The sequence below is a fragment of the Drosophila kikkawai genome, chromosome 3R, assembly GCF_030179895.1.
Source record: "Drosophila kikkawai strain 14028-0561.14 chromosome 3R, DkikHiC1v2, whole genome shotgun sequence".
In the NCBI taxonomy this organism is placed as follows: domain Eukaryota; kingdom Metazoa; phylum Arthropoda; class Insecta; order Diptera; family Drosophilidae; genus Drosophila; species Drosophila kikkawai.
The window spans coordinates 18,044,227-18,061,529 of NC_091731.1; the positions used below are offsets into that span (position 1 = coordinate 18,044,227).

General features: G+C 39.6%; 2 protein-coding genes and 1 non-coding gene across 5 annotated transcripts in view; all 3 read left to right on the forward strand.

The window, feature by feature from the left end:
• Positions 1–7,345: 7,345 nt before the first annotated feature.
• Gnf1 (germ line transcription factor 1) lies at positions 7,346–10,796 on the forward strand. The gene is made up of 4 exons (XM_017175730.3): positions 7,346–7,432; positions 7,502–8,847; positions 8,909–9,751; positions 9,817–10,796. The coding sequence occupies exons 1-4, from the start codon at positions 7,424–7,426 to the stop codon at positions 10,604–10,606; spliced, it is 2,988 nt and encodes a 995-aa protein (XP_017031219.1). The 5' UTR covers positions 7,346–7,423; the 3' UTR covers positions 10,607–10,796.
• Positions 10,797–11,196: 400 nt separating this feature from the next.
• LOC121501933 (U1 spliceosomal RNA) lies at positions 11,197–11,361 on the forward strand. Its single transcript, XR_005990737.1, has one exon. It is a non-coding gene; the product is annotated as a U1 spliceosomal RNA (small nuclear RNA).
• A 790-nt stretch (positions 11,362–12,151) lies between these two features.
• The window catches only part of Cdep (Chondrocyte-derived ezrin-like domain containing protein), a 36,785-nt gene continuing 31,633 nt past the window's right edge, over positions 12,152–17,303 (forward strand). For all 3 annotated transcript variants that reach the window (XM_017175701.2, XM_070286279.1, XM_017175703.3), the window contains exon 1: positions 12,152–12,673. The gene's annotated coding sequence lies outside the window, so the exon portion shown is untranslated. The remainder of the gene's footprint in view (positions 12,674–17,303) is intronic.

The following is a 17,303-nucleotide window of genomic DNA, read 5'->3' on the forward strand; positions in this document are numbered from 1 at the left end:
CTTCTCCCGGGCTGGCTCATTAGGCATTCAAGAAGCGTCGGACAAAGCCATTGATAAAACCCTAGACCGAAACTAAGGGTCTCCAGGGCCAGAGACCGTTGCTAAACAAAACAATTTACGTATAAATTAATTTACTTTCATTAATTAGTTGGGGCATTAGGCGATGGAGCCACCTTGCTGGGGTGACAGTGTGGAAAATTGAAATGTAAAAGTTTTCGTTTCGCTTTTTGTTCTTTCGGTTGCTCATTTTGGGAGAAAAGGAGAAATTTGCATAGCAATTCAACAATCATCCCAGAGTTTCGGTAGGAAAGGAAAGATTGTTTTCTATTATTTGCATGGCAAATTAAAATGTTAAAGGGAAACTTGCACTTGTTAGAAATTTGTGGGTCATGACGTTGGGAAGTTGGTATTGAAACGGTGTTGGTTTAGAATTGGAATCTGAATTAAGGTTTTTAAATCTATACCTTGAAGCAGACTCTAACAATATATATATATAATTATAAATTTTACGTAACAAAAAAGTGAACTAAACAGAACATAGCACACTGGTTACCCTCAAGAACAAACGATTATCTTTTAATATTTCTAAAACGAAGATCCCCTATTAAGGAAACAAATAGCAATCAAAATTTAAGTTTTATTTGATCGACTTGAGATCCCGCCTTTGATGATTCGGGAAATCAAATCGCTGGCGCATACTGCAACCAGATCTGTCACGGCTTTCGATCCGAGATGAGAAGACTATCCCTGGGCCAACGTCAACCAACCCATAAAATGCTGATGTGTGTAAACTATAAAGATTTTGTTTGCTCACAGCCAAGGGGCAGGGCTTTTCCTATTGTCCGATCAAGAACCCAAGCGCATGCGCCATAGAAACAGAATAAAATGCATTTGAAATGCACATAAATTAAATCGAAATGGAAATGAAATAAAGGAAAGGTTGGGCCACTAAAGTCCCTGGCAGTTATGCACTAAAAAATCCGTAGGTGTTGCCATTGTCACAGTCCCTCCCGCCATTGGTGGGTGATAAACCGAGCGCAGCCGACATTAGAGAGATCCAATAAAAGTCTGTTCAACATGTGTTTGTATAATCAAATTTATAATTTCATTAAAATTTCTCTGCAATGGCGCCCGACTTAAGAGGTATAAAAATGCTGAAATCACTACAATTAATACTGATATTCCAACTTTAATAAAGGTAATTTGTTAAGCCATAAAATCGGCAATATAAAATATAGCGAAATGTGAACAAATTTATTTTTATTGGTCGTTAAATTTTACTCTTTAATGTTTGCGATGAAAGTAATATATATTTTTGTGTTGCACTTTATGGCTAGTTATTAGAAAGCCATCAAAATATTTATAGTTACGAACAAGATTTAAGAAAAATGTAATGAAACAAATTTATTGTAAATTAACTTCCACAAAATAATTTTAAAATCAATAAATAAAATATTGATTACTGTATCTGATTTATAGACTTCATCTATAAATATATAGCAAACCTTTTAGACTTTGCTTTTTTTCGTATTTCTTTAAATAAAGTTCATCTTTTAATGCTTCTATTTCATAATTTTAAATTAAGCCCAACTTAAGAAGTTGAGAGAGAGAAGAACAGAGACCTGAAGACCGATTCCAAAGCCACAAAGAAATCAAATTTATAACCCAACAATAATAACAACAACAACGGAGACTGAGAAGGGACACAGAAAATCGTGTAAGAGAAATGAAAAGTTGAAAACCTATAAAAATTTAAATTGATTGTTCAATTAATCTTCACAAAACTTGACATCAACGGGCCAAGTATGTTTGTTTTTGTTTTTTTTTTTTTTAAGTGGGATAACAGAATGTATTTTAAAATACTTGAAAATATACTTAGCTAAAAACCAATGCTTGAAGAATTTTACCGAAACCATTGCTATCGAGAATATTAACAATTTTCAAGACTCACACAAATCCAATGATTATAAACACCACAATCAATACCTGCTGCACAATGCAGCGCGGATAAAGAGAATCCCGCCAATAACAAAGGGCTTAAGACAAGTTACATAAAACCAGTTACATAAAAGAACCCAAAAGGGGAAGAAACCGATGGAGGGATCCATAAAGAAAGCCCCCCTCTGCACCTCTCGGCCAGACAATGCAATAATATTTTTCATATTTTTTCTTGTCTTGGTTGTTAACCTACAGTCACTTAATGTCTCATAATTTCAACTTCATATATATGCGAGGGAACTCGGAGGGATCTCAGCAACGGTACCTAGCTAGCTCGACCTTCCCAACTTGTCATATATGATTTCTTCTTCGTTTTTTAATTGCTAATAGGTATTTTGATCGGTCCGATCGGGGCGAGGGTTCAGTTGGTTAATCAATACCAAGATGCCGCCAGAGCGGAGCGCGTCAAATGAAAACCGATCCCGATCACGATCCCGATCCTTGGCGTTCGTTTAACGACCAATCGATATCCCCACTCCTGGCCCTCCTGGCAATCGTCAGCTAATTTCCATGTCTGAGTTTCGGTTCCATCTGGAATGGAGGCTCTTCGGGGGCTTCTTTTACGGCTGCCTCCGCTTGCGGCGTCATTAACATTTTCGAGATTTAATCATCAAACATGGCGCGGCGTCCGATCTTCAGCTCAACACAGCCCAAGATGGCTCGGCACGGATCAGTTCGGATCGGATGGGATCGGTTGGTGGTAATGATGGCATGTTCTGTCTCTTGTTTAGCTGCTTGTCGTACATGCGCTTTTATCGGCATTTAAAATATATCTATAAACGGCTGTGGGAGAGCGGCTGGGCGTCCAGGAGCGGGAGATTCCATCAAATTGAGACGGCGTAAGCCTAGAACAGTTCGGTGGCAATCCGAAAGTTGGTAATCGGATATATCCTGATCGTAAATGCCTCGTAGATTGAATTATTCCATAAAGAGGCAAGAAGTTGTAATTATTAAAAATGAGTTTAGGCGCTTAGAAGGAAATTGAGGTAAGTAAACGAATCTACCATAAAAGCTAACATATATACATACATAAGAGTACACATATGTATGCTTAATAATACCTATAGGTTATTACAATTATAATTATTAAAGAAACCAAAAAAATGTGTATTTGATTTCCAAGAAATCATCTAAAACAGCTTCTTACACATGACTTCAACTTCATTTGCCCCCAAAGAAGTTAAAGTCTGTTAAATTTCGCTTTTCCTAGATTGCCTTTCCCCCATATCTAAGTATTCCTTGTGGAAGCCCGGAGTAAGCCCTGCACGAGGATACAGCATTTTCATTGATTTCAATTTGCCTGCGTTGCGACGCCATATTTCAATTTCTGACCGACGCACAATTTACAAGCCATAGCATGTGTCTCCAGTTCTCCCTGAGCCCCAGCCACCCATCTATCTCTCTCTCTCTCTCAGTAATTCCTTCTCTTTCATGTGCACGACCAAGCTGGGGAGGATCGGGGGACGGGGCGAGATGGTGGAGGACATTGGACAGACAGCTTAATTGATGAACAAAGGCGTTTGGGCCAAAAGTTGTACGTTTGTTTAAGAGATAGCCCAGCGAAGCGTCTGGGTCCTGGACAGTCTTTTTGCCGAGCTTCGAAGTCGAGGACTTGCAGAAGTCGTACAAAATATTTAACACCCGCTGAGCGTATTTATGGGAGAATGAACCTGTGTGTCCTACTCCTCCTCATCATCAACGTGGTCTTCTCCTTCTCCTTGCCATTCCCCAAGCTCCCCAGTTCCCAATACGCCGCCTCATCGTCATCGTCCATTTTGTCTTAGACGGGGGCCAATGTGTGTGCGAGATGGAATGGTGGCTCCTCACAGGAGCGTTCTGAGGAATTCTGTTTTTAAATGGGATCTTAAACTACAAAAGGGCGAATTTATTTGGATTTTTAATTTGATGTTGCATTGGTATTCACAATTTCTAAAGTTAATAGGTATATTTCCAGAATATAATATAATTTAATTTTCTAAACCAAATCTTACATGGCTCCTAGACCGCTCCTGTTCCCCAACATCCTTGTCGAAGCTCCTCGATGTGTATATCCCTCCCTCTTTCTCCGCATGTGTATCTATCTCTCTCGTTTCCACTACTGCAAGATTTGCAATTCCAATTGGCGCGACGTCTACGTCTACGTCCAGGCTGCTCCTGCTCCTGCGTCTGATGATTAGTTGTCGTCTGTACGTCTTCGTTCTTTGCTGCCCTCTTGTCTCCCTTCTCTCTCTACGGCTATTTAGCCCTCTCTGTCTAGTCTGCAGTGGGACTTTCTATGGCCACGTTTAACCTTCTTTTTATTGCACACACGATGCAATTATTTGTTTTATTAACTGTTGAACATGTTTTCTCCGCGCACATTGCACCATGTTTTCCCACTGATATATAAGTCGCTTCCAAATTGTAAATTGCAAATTTTATTAATTTCTGTCCATGGGAAACTTGTTCCCCAACGATCAGACTCCGTGTGGGTTCGCATCGATTTGGCTTGGTTTGGGCTTGCCTTTGATTCCGTCTTCTGTCCACTTTAACAATTTCCAACATTTAGTTTTCTGGTATGTCGGCAATTGACCTTTTAAGGTTCTTGTGTTTTGGATAGAAATAAATGTTGGGGGTAAAGATGGAGGCCCTCAAGCTTTCCATGGTCCCATATCGATTTAAGATGGATTAATCTAATTTGTATCTGATATAGAAGCTCAAAGTTATTGCTATGTTAAATCTTTAAACTATTTTATAAATTTTAAAACAAAAAAAGGGCCCACATAAAAATCTAAAAATAAATTCAAGTTTCCTTTCAAATATTTATATGTTTTATTACATTCACATGCTAAGGAAGTTGCTATTTTTCATTAGTTAAGCCTAAAACAGGTTGATTTGCATAGAAAGCTTAACCATAAAATTAATTTTCCCACCCCAGTCAGTGAACAAAGTGAAGGGCAGAAAACAGGGTAGTGGGAAGTGGGCAAGTCAACTACATTAATATGAACTCGGGTCGAAGATTAATCAGTTAAGCAAACATAATAAAAGGCTAAGCGCTATTTTGCGACATTTTGATAAATATCGAATCAAAATAATGCGTCAAAATAATTAATCACGATTAACCAGAGGCCAGAGGGAGTGGGCGGGGGGATTAGCCACCGTTAATGATCAATAAATGAGACGGCAGGCGAACAAGTGTTCGCCATCACACGCCATTCTCGAATTAGTGGGCACCAAAAGTAAAGAGTGACCCCTCTCACCCCCCCTAAACGTATCCCCTTGCAAGTCACCCCCATCATCCTGACTCCGCGCCAGAAAGTGTCACATAATCGGAAAAATCAAATGCAAATGTAATAAATCCGTGTGAAAAAAGGGCGGCTTCGGGGCCACCACCCCCCGATTTGTATTTATTTACTTGCGACTTTCGACGCATAATTTAACATCCTGCCAAGCGGAATCCACCCGAAGTCAATTTATATTCAAGGCCTTCCCTTCTGCTTCCTTGTGTGGGAACTCCGTCATGTGGTCTGGGCATCAGTCGGGATGTCAGTGGGATATATGGCAAGTCCGAACCCTTTGCACTTTGGTTTAACTATTTTCCCCAATTTTGTTGAATTTTCTTTTATTTTTAGCTTAAATTGTTTTTGTGGTTTTTCGATAAAAGGATTCGACTTTCTTAACTCTTTTACATTGAGATTGAATAAAGGAACTTTACTCATTATTTGTTTTAAATCAATCAACTATTAAAGTAAGCAAACATTTTAGTTTTTTAAATTTATGTTAGAAATAGTTTCATTTTATTTGAACTTTATGACAGATTACTAAATGTAATTTAATAAATTCACAATTTATAAGTTCTGCTTTAATTTCAAACGAATTTGAAGTCAACCCTTACCCTCCCGCTGTCCCTCACCCTCTTCGCCGCCTTGTTTGTTTATGTTAAATTTAATCAAAATCGGTGTTAAGCGGCGATCGTTCAAGCACGGCCCCAAGGGTGATATTAGATGGCGTTTAGCACGTGCAACAAGCCGCAAGCAAGGCCGTTGTGTGGGTGGGGGCAAGGGTGGTTGGTTTGCCAGCCGCCTTGGCCGCAACCCTTAATTGCGCGTGTAATCAGTTGGCCAAAAGGGGGTTGGCTACCAACGTGCTAGGGAGAAGCGGGAACTCGGGAAAAGTGCTAATGCCCTGTAAATGCAGCTAAACAGCTTGTGCGACGCTTTCGGGTAAAAGAGTGTCGGGGGATTCGACTTTGGGCGATGTAAGTGGCGTTGATGATGTGATTCTGATTTGATTTGATTAGATTGCATTCCATTAGCCAAAGATTGATGGAGCATATGTTGTACATAGGTCCTGCAAATTCTGTTGCCGTGGTAACCTTTTTCCTTGTAGGAAGGTGATTTCTGACCGCAGAAAAGTAAAAACAAATGTAGTTTAACCGTCTGCTTTAGTTAAAAAAATATGTATTTAATTACAAAAATAGATGGAGATGATTTCCTTACATATATGATTTTATATGTATATACACGTTACACAAAACCTCCGAAAACCCCTTAATAATACATTTTTTATAATTAAATTTTCATTTTTTACCTTAACCATTTGGTGAGTCAATTTCGTTCACCTATTTTAAGCTTGCCTTAAATAATATTAAATCCAATTCATGTAGGAAATAATGGGATTTCTTCAAAGAGACATGTTTTCAAATGGTATTTCTTATCACCATTGTATTTATTATTATTTATTTAAGAGCATGGAGCCGTGAAAAACTACAAAATTGTTGACTTTACCCCTATTGATAATGAAGAGAGTAGTCAGAATAGACAAAAAAAAACTTAATTAATAAAAAAAAGTTGACTCGAGTTTTCCAATAGTGAATGGAATTGAGTGCCTAAGGAAATTAAATTAAACTGTGTAGATTTCTTAAAGTTAGTTATTGCAAACTAGTTAAATCGCAGAGTGATATCTCTTAATTAAATTTATTGAAGTCAAACTTTTCTTTATTAAACAAAAAGACCACCTCTCCTAGAATAATTAAACTAATTAAATTTTTTAATCGTTAATAATTAATTTAAAATTATGAAGGTAAGAAACTTGGATCATCAAAAACCTAGTTCTCAACCTCGGTTTACGTCTATTTTAAAAACTGCTTTACGGCATCACCGTCTTTAGTTTTTTCGGTCGTGTGGCAGCTCTGACGAATTTAAATTTTTAATTAATTCTACTAATAATTTAGTAGAATAACTTGTTTGCAGCGATATTCGAGAGTCGTGGTAGATTTATTGATTATGAAAAACAGTTATTTTTTTAATAATATTTTTCCAATGAAAAATGGTATTAAAAGTATTATTTATTGATAATTTCACGGTCACACTGGAAACTTTATCAATTAATTGCGCGGCCACACAGCTGTATTTTGCACCAAAATTCCGACAAATTAAATGCCATAATGCAACGGGTATTGTTGACATTGCGCCTGATGCCTAGAGAATTAATTAATTAATTTATCTAAATTTATTGTTTCCAGGGCATCGACTCATTCTTCAAGCGGCTGCCCAGCAAACCGAAAAATGCGGACGCAGCAGTCGGCGAGACGCCACCAAAGGCGCCAAAACGCCGCAAGCCCCTTGTGATATCCAGCGACGAGGACGAGGTGGCCGCCAGTCCCCAGGAATCCAAGAAACGCAAGACCTCCAAGGTGATATCCAGCGATGATGAAGTTGTGACGGCCACTCCAGAGCCAGATAATAAGAAATCGATTACAAATGGCAAAAAACCGGCCTTGTCAAAGCTGAAGAAGCACGTGGATCCTTCGGAGCTGTTTGGTGGCGAAACCAAGAGGGTGGTGATACCCAAGCCAAAGACCAAGGCGGTTCTGGAGTTTGAAAATGAGGAAATCGACAAGAGCCTCATGGAAGTGGACCTGGAAGAGAGTTTAAGGGCCGCGGAGGAGGTGGAGACGGTTCCCAAGACGGAAATCAAGTCCACAGCCGAGAAAAAACCCAAAATAATCAGTCCGGAACCTGCCAAACCAAAGGCTGCCAAGCCAAAAGCCACCACTCCGCGGGCCAAGAAAGAGAAGCCTCCGGTTGATCTGGAAACCAGTGTTTTAACGGACGAAGAACGCCACGAACGGAAACGCATGTCTGCCGTACTCTACCAGAAGTACAAGAATCGCAGCAGTTGCCTAAATCCGGGCAGCAAGGAAATCCCGAAAGGATCGCCAAATTGTCTCAGTGGTCTGACCTTTGTGGTCACCGGAGTCCTCGAGTCCATGGAGCGCGAGGAGGCCGAGGCGGTGATCAAGGAGTACGGTGGCAAAGTGATGACAGTAGTGGGCAAGAAGCTGAAGTATCTGGTAGTAGGCGAAGAAGCAGGACCCAAGAAACTGGCCGTTGCTGAAGAGCTCAACATACCCATTCTCAGCGAAGATGGTTTATTCGACTTAATCAGGGAAAAGTCAGGCCTATCCAAGTCGGTTAAAGAGGAAAAACTGAGCCCCAAGGAGCAGCAGAAGGCCACCAGCAAAGAAAAGGTGAAAACCGAGGAGAAGTCTGCCGTCAGAAAGTCGAAGGTTAAAGAGGAGAAAGAGGAAACGAAACCAAGAGTTAAGGAAGAAAAGAGTGCTACCAAGCATAAGATCAAGGAGGATCACCCGACTTCCCCCGACGCCAAAAAAGCAAAGCACAATGGAGAACCCGTGCCGGCCGTCACCCTCAAGGTTAAAAAGGAGCCAAGTTCCCAGACTCCGGTGATAAAAGCCACCGAAACCAAGAAGCTGGATGAAAACAGCATGGCATGGGTGGACAAACACAAGCCCACGAACATAAAGGAGATTGTGGGCCAGGCAGGAGCCGCCAGCAATGTAACCAAGTAAGTAACAATTTAGATAAGGTAAAGTACACATCCATTGGCTCACCTCAACTCGTTTAAGGCTAATGAATTGGCTGACCAAGTGGTATGTTAACCACGACGGCAAGAATAAACCACAACGACCTAATCCCTGGGCAAAGAATGATGACGGCAGTTTCTACAAGGCGGCGCTGCTCTCAGGACCGCCAGGTATCGGAAAGACCACAACTGCCACTTTGGTGGCCAAGGAACTGGGATTCGATGCCGTAGAGTTTAATGCCTCGGACACGCGTAGCAAGCGCCTGCTCAAAGACGAAGTATCCACCCTTCTGAGCAATAAATCTCTTTCGGGCTACTTCAGCGGCCAGGGGCAGGCTGTGTCCCGGAAGCATGTGCTTATCATGGACGAGGTGGATGGAATGGCCGGCAACGAGGATCGCGGTGGCATGCAGGAGCTTATTGCGTTAATCAAGGACAGCTCGATTCCTATCATTTGCATGTGTAATGATCGCACTCATCCAAAGATCCGATCATTGGTCAACTACTGCTATGACCTGCGATTCCAGAGACCGCGTCTCGAGCAGATCAAGGGAAAAATCATGAGCATCTGCTTCAAGGAGAAGGTTAAGATAACGCCGGCCAAGGTGGAGGAGATAATATCTGCCACCAACAATGATATCCGCCAGTCTATCAATCACATAGCCCTGCTCAGTGCCAAGGAGGACACATCCGACAAAGCGGGTCAACATGTGGCCAGCAAGGATCTCAAGTTGGGTCCTTGGGAAGTGGTACGAAAAGTGTTCACGGCCGAGGAGCACAAGCGCATGAGCCTTGCCGACAAGTCCGACCTCTTCTTCCACGACTACAGCCTGGCCCCGCTCTTTGTGCAGCAAAACTACCTTCAGGTGACACCAAAGGGGAACGCGTAAGTTAAATCTTTACAACATTACAATACATTTATTTTTACCTTTGTTTCTATTGTATTCACAGGAAGGATGTGCTGGCTAAGGTGGCGGCTACGGCGGATGCGCTTAGCCTGGGCGATCTGATCGATAAGCGTATACGTGCGAACTCTGCTTGGAGTCTGTTGCCCACTCAGGCCTTTTTTAGCTCAGTGCTGCCTGGTGAGCACATGAGCGGCCACTTCACTGGCCAAATCAACTTCCCCGGCTGGCTAGGAAAGAATTCCCGGACGGGAAAACGGGCCAGGCTGGCTCAGGAGCTCCATGATCATACTAGGGTATGCACCTCAGGGTCTAGGTTATCTGTGCGGCTGGATTATGCCCCATTCCTGCTAAATAATATATGCCGGCCTCTGGCCAAGGAGGGACAAGAAGGTGTGCCGGCTGCAATCGAAGTCATGAAGGATTACCATCTATTGCGCGAGGATCTGGACTCGCTGGTCGAGTTGACTTCGTGGCCGGGCAAGAAATCGCCCCTAGACGCCGTGGATGGCAGAGTAAAGGCCGCTCTGACACGAACCTACAACAAGGAAGTGATGGCCTACTCCTATTCCGCTCAAGCTGGCATTAAAAAGAAAAAAGCCGAGGCTGCTGGCGGCGGCGATGAGGACTACCTTGCCGCAGATGATGCTGACGAAGAGGGCGCCGGAACTAAAGCCGATTCGGAGGACGATGAGGATAAGGATAACCTGGAACTCGACGGTCTTATAAAGACTAAAAAAAAGTCTACAGCAGCCAGCACTTCGAAGGCAGCTGGTGGTTCCAAAAAGGCAGCATCCTCAACCGCCTCAAAGTCAAAGGCAAAGGCTAAAAAGTAAAGCCACATAAACCCTTCATTTTCTTTAAATTATTTCATTAATCATTGTCCCAGCCAGGAATCCCTCAAAAGATGCAAAACTCGATGTTGAAAATTAAAATCTATATTGTTAAACATTTATATAAATACGCAAATAAATTAAGTGCTTGTCATATTTTAGAAATACAATAACAGCATTCCATCATTCCCCAAATTGAAAAAAAACACGTTGATTTTAAATAAAGAGTAATAAATTTGCCATTTGTACATATATGTAAATATATATTTTTTCGAGGTTTAATTTATTTTTAGGGTTTTAATGTTGACAACTACATTACAAGGGAAACTACATTTTAAGTTTAATAATATAAAAACCTCTAAGATACCCATTGAAGATGAATATATAATACTTTAGTTTATTTTCAACAATTGGAGATTTTGAAAAGAATTAAATACAGAACCTTAAATACAGATCCTTCCCTCAAGGGAAGGTCTAGTAGATGCTTGTAGTATAACTTCGGGGATGACTTGTCACCCCACTTGCGGACTTATAATTCCCAACCGTTTCTAGCGGCTCGTTCATGGAAACCCCTAGGCCGAGCGGAGAAAAGCATACTTACCTGGCGTAGAGGTTAACCGTGATCACGAAGGCGGTTCCTCCGGAGTGAGGCTTGGCCATTGCACTTCGGCTGAGTTGACCTCTGCGATTATTCCTAATGTGAATAACTCGTGCGTGTAATTTTTGGTAGCCGGGAATGGCGTTCGCGCCGTCCCGACATAAACAATACATTTTAAAATCCTTAATTGGTAAGGGAGAACTGTTTTAAAATAGTGTTCTTTTATTTCGTATAAAACATACACATACAGACACAAAATTACAATTTAATCGAGAAACAGATTTTAAAACCTTAGTTTTCATTTAAAACATTAAAAATTTAAACAATATTTTCCAAACATATAATAATTTAAAATATTTCCGCCATTCCTTTGTAATTTTATTGCATTGTAACGGTCACACTCTTTGTATTTTTTTGTAATAAACGGGCTGTTTCAGTTATACCAGTGATGAGTAGAATAGATTACAAAGAAAGTTAATATAAATAAGTAACAAAATAATTAACAAATGCAAGTAATATATGGAATCATAAATAATCAATATTCATTGTCTTTTACATAAAATATTTCAATGAAATCTAATAATATTTTGAGCTAGAATTCATAGCTTAAAAACATGCGCCAAAATGTATTTATTATTTAATAGGGAGAAATAAACATATTTCTTAAAAAATAAATCAGATATGCTAGGTTAATATAAGGGTATTTCCTTGACGACTAAATGATTAAAAAAGTATCATATTGGATGACATTTAAATAGATATTGGATCACTTTTTGAGGAAGCGACCAATAGGGAAATTTAAAAAATATATTTAAAAAATAGCGATATGCGATATATCAGGTAACGAAAATATCACGATATAAATATTTATTTTTATTACAGAAATATCGATAACATATATTTTTCTCATCCCTACAAGAAACATATGTTTGGTCACACTGTTTCGAAATTTTCCCACGCACGGTTGGTCCACGCTCGTCGCGGGCGGAAAATGCAGTGAAACACTGAAAATTGCAGCGGAAAACAGTGGATCAGTGGACAGCATGTGCGGGAAACACACACCGACCAATTGACAGCAACCGAAGTGCGCGATCTGTTTGTATTTTAGTTTTTATTCGTCCAACTGAAGTTGTGAATTTTTCGCACTGAGAAGTTCTCAGCTTACGCGCTCGTGTGTGTGAGTGTGTATCTGTGTAAAGGGCGCAGCTTGGCAGAAAACAACACCCAGAAAATGAGAAATTCCAGCCTGCCATCGCGCTTTTAATTAAATTGAAATTAATTGTAGTTCAAAGCGACAAGCTCGGCGAGTTTTCATTGTTTTTTCGCGCAACTCGCAGCGTTGAAAATTCAATAAGCACGTAAATTCCATCACACACACACTGACAGCTTCACCCGCGCACGCACACCACTGCGAATACAGCTAAGCTGGGCGAGAGCGAGAAGGCGAGAGAGGAACAAGAAGAAGAAACAAGGCAAGTGTAGACTTTGACAACAACAAAACGGGTGGCCCTTGCTCCCTCCTCCCCCTGGGCGTTTGAAACACTCTCCTCTGGTGGTGTATTGTGCCAGGCACAAGGACACACAGCCTCCCAGATCACGCATACATGCGCGGTTCGGGGAGCCAGGGTTTTCGGGCTGTTTCCTTTTTTTTTTTCTCTCTTTTCGTAAACACTTGTCGCCTGCGCTTCGAAAGGTGCCGCGCCTTGCTTGAACCGTTATTTTCGCTGGGTGTTTTTTGCGTTTCATGTTTTATGTTTTTTGGCAACACATGTTTACCTTTTCAACATTCGGGGAAAATGCAGCCATTAAAATAAGGATAAAGACAGGGACGTTGAGTGTGAGCTGCTTGTGAGATTGTTGTGAAAGAGAAGAAAAGCTCAAACACGGGGTAATAGATGGTAATAGACTTTAATTGCATTTATAATTAACTTTGTTAACTTGTTAACTTAACTTGTTGGAAAATCCATTTAATTTTGTAAAGTTTCAATTGTCAATTTTTAAAACTAGATGTTTATAAATCATTTTAATTATTGTAAAAACTGTTTGGTTTATTATACATTTTTCTGTTTTATTTCTCATAACTATTATTTGAAGTGAAGTTAGTATTTATCTTTACTATATACTTGTAAATACATTTTACAACTAATATCTTGATATTAGACAAAACATTTATCTATAAAAACTTTCAGTATAGCACAATATACACAATTATTGATAATTGATATTTATTAAGTAGTCGTTTTAATTTAAACAGTATAATCATTCTCAGTAGACCTTCTTTATATTATACAGTTTTCTTTGCATCTCAAAACAATTCAATTTTATTATTTTAAATTACTTCTTAAATTGTGTTTTAAATAATTCACTTGCATTTTGTATCCCTCCGGTTTTTTGTTGTGATTTCTCTCAAAATCCTTTCGGTTTTGCCTTCCGGTCCACATTTTACTCTTCTTCCGCGTCTTCTTATCGCCCTTTTCACATTTCCTTGCTTAAAATGCTCAAAATTCAGGTCATTGCATTTGCTTGACTTGCCACCACCACCCATCACCTCTAGAACCACCCACTGTAAATTTCTCTCTCTCTCTTTTCTTCTCTTTTTCTTCGTGTGACTGTTGATTTTTCAATACATTTTCGCTTTCATTTTGCTCAAAGGAAGTGAATTCAAACAAAAGGTTTTTCTTCAAATTCACCTTATCGGATTCTTAACTTTTATCGCGCGATGAGGTCAGCGCATTTTCGTATTTCATATTTCGCATTTCGTATCTGTATTTGCATTATGACGAGGCTTGTCAACACAGCCTGTGTCTGCGAAAGAAGTGAACATGAAAACGGGAACTTATCGATAAGTGCCAAGAGATGGATGATAACGCTCGCCCGCACATGGGATACAGTTACATGGTTCACATAACGGTGCCAGTATCTATATCTAGACTGCAGCGGCAACAGCCAGCAATCAAATAGATAAACGATGGGCAAAGGAGGGCATGCCAATGGGAGGGGGGGATCGGTACCTAAAGTTTAAACTACAGTGGAACGTTTACATCTAGACATTTTCTACAGTACGGATTTTATAAAAGTTTTTCCATTAAGTTTATAACTTAACAACCTATGTATATCAGCAATTTAATTTCTAATTTGCAATATTTATTGTTTTTTGGGTAAAAAGATGACAAAAATCGACGAATTAACCCTTTCCTAAAATATATTTCAAAGAATAAATAACATAAATAACTGTTATACATTTCTAAAACGACGCTATTTTGTTTTAGGGAAGTTCAACTGTATTTTCTATTTACACATTCCGCTTACATGCTTCGTTATCAGCAGTAGCGCTCATGTGTGTGTTAGGAGAGCGTAAAAGGGGGGAGTGTGGCGGAGAGGTAGATAAGCCAGCGACGGCAACACACTTGACTGGAGCAAGCTGTTAAAAATACTCGTTTGTTAGCATGGCTGTTGGGCTCAGACGACGCGAATGAGTCTTTTTTCTTTCCAATTTATGATGATTTTATTTATTTACTTTATTTTTGGCAACTCTAGCCGCCCTTGTGACATCATCATTTAGAGCTCCTCAGGCAGATCATCGAAATAATACAGTTTTTTGGTAGAGTTGGGAAACATAATATAATCTTTTATTATAAACATAATATAATCTCTTATATTTAAAAATATTAATTTCCTAACATTAAATATATTTAATTTTCAATTCCTAGTCACTGTTCAATAGAATCTTTTTCAAATTCAAATAAAACAAACTTTTCTTGTAGTTTGCATTTACAAGGCGTCGCGTGTTTGCGATATCTTTTTGTACACAAACAGCTAATGTTGACTTCAACACACGGATGCTGAGTTCAACTGGAAACCAACACAGAATAATAGAAGCCGGAGCTGAAATAAAACTTGACTTGGCTTGTTGACCAAAAGAGAACGAGTTAATCGTGCAGATAAAATGGGTCAACAGTGGACATACACTGTAGCTTAGAGATACACAGTTGCAGCTTAGTCCGTAGTCCGCTGACAGCCGCAATGGGCCCGGCTAAATTAAGTTGCCGGCCAACTTCCATACACAGTCTATACATATTTTATTTGCGATCTCAATTCGCTTTGTTAGCTTTTTGGGCCTTCTTTCCGTTTTGTGCAAGCGGGGAAAACCGAAAAAAAAAAACAAAGAATGAAATGAGGGTGGCCGGTGCCTGCACTCATTGAAATGCTTTTCTTTGTTTTTCGGTAGTTTAATTGAAATTAGTTGTCTCTGGGCAGTGATTTACACTCGTTGGCAGGTTTTCTGGTTTTGGTCAAAGCATAAAACGATTTCCATTTCCGTTTTGAGCAGCATAAAAAATCAAAATGTATCTGGTGTCATGGCGTGTCATGTGCTGCATATAAATTAGCGCAGTTCGAGCGTTTGAGCGCTGGTACAGTAGCTTCCAGCTAAGTTATAATCAATCTATCGAATAACACTATAGAAAATGAAAAAGTACTTCTTAGTATTTAATTATATAATTAATATTATTATCTATCCACTGTCCTAGAGCTCTTCTAACCTTTCCATTATGCTTTAAAAAAATAAAAGTTAGTTTCCCGCCACAAGGCTGTCACCTCACTTCAAGAACTTTTATCTATTCCTGGCACATGATTTTTTGCAATTTTTAGTTCGACTTTTATCTGGCTTTGTTCAACAAATTGCCATAATTTGTTGTAAATTCCGTTCAAGTTGTTGGCACGAGTGGTTCGGTGGGTCAGGGGGCGCCTTTGGGGGAGGGTCTCCGTCTAATCAATACCCATAGCCACTTGTTTGTTCAGTCAAAGTGTTGCCCAGCTGTCACTTGGTTTGTTTGTCAACGGGTTTTATTTTCCACTTCGTACATTGCCGCCTATATGCTTTCGTCATACGCGAAGATATCGGTGTGTATCTGAGAGCTACCTTTGACAATACTAATTGATTTTTACACAGATACACTCACATTTTACGTTGTCGATTGCGGTTTCTTGTGGCCGTCTATGTTTTTCTTCCTTCTTCATATTTCCCCTGAGTTCGAGGCTTGTACTGTATATTAGCAAATAATCTGCTATGGCATGTGAAAATATTTATCGTCGGCTGATACGCTAGATCAAAGGGAAATTAACTAAGATCTAGCCAAGTTTTTCTATAACTGAAAGGCTTTATCAATGTTTCTTTGTTTAAAGAGTGGAATTTGTAACGATTATTTAGATTATTTTCCCATTTTATATAATGTAAATATCTTCCTTTCGATCTCTTTATTGAAGTGCGGTTAAAATAGGTTTTCTTGTTATATTGATAGTAATTATTATAAATAACGAAGGAGAGCAAGTTACACAAAACAGATAATTCTATAGGATCGCAGCTCACATCGAGCACAGAAAGCAATTAAGAGATTCTGAGGGTTCTGAGGAATATTATCTGTTGACAAGTAAAAAAAAAAACCAGACAACGAAGGGCTGGCTCAGCGAAAAAGTTTGCCACACACATGTGTCCCTCCGCTTTACCCTTCCTGCCTGCATATGTATATCTTATTCTTCGTGCCTCTATATATCCATAAAGTATGGCTGTATATAATGAAATGATAAACAAAGAGCCGAGTCATATAAAAGAGCAACTGGCCGTGGTTGTTGGGATGTTCGCAGTATGTGCGTATGAGTTGGGGGACTTTAAATAAATATTTTAATGAACTGCACTAAAGGCTGTGCCGACGCCTAAAAAGAGTTGACTTTGAAATGCACTGACTTGCTGCCAGTAGCAAAAAGAAAAACCAAACAAGAAACAACGCTATAATCAAGAGTTCCGACTATGAAATACCCGTCAGTTACTAGTATACTTGCCCAAAAAGTAAAATGTTTTGATATTGGATTACATTTTGCTGTACAGGAGATAATGATCTGATCAATATAAGAACAATTTGAAGAGAATAAATAGATAATTCATGCCAATGCTTAGAATATTTTCAAAGGCTGCATAACATGTGCAAGAATACAATATACCCTTGAGTATACCCATGAGTATACCGCGTATAAAAATCGGCCTGACTGACGGACAAGCGGAGTGCATCCTTTTATACCCACAAGCACACACACATAAATTCTGTT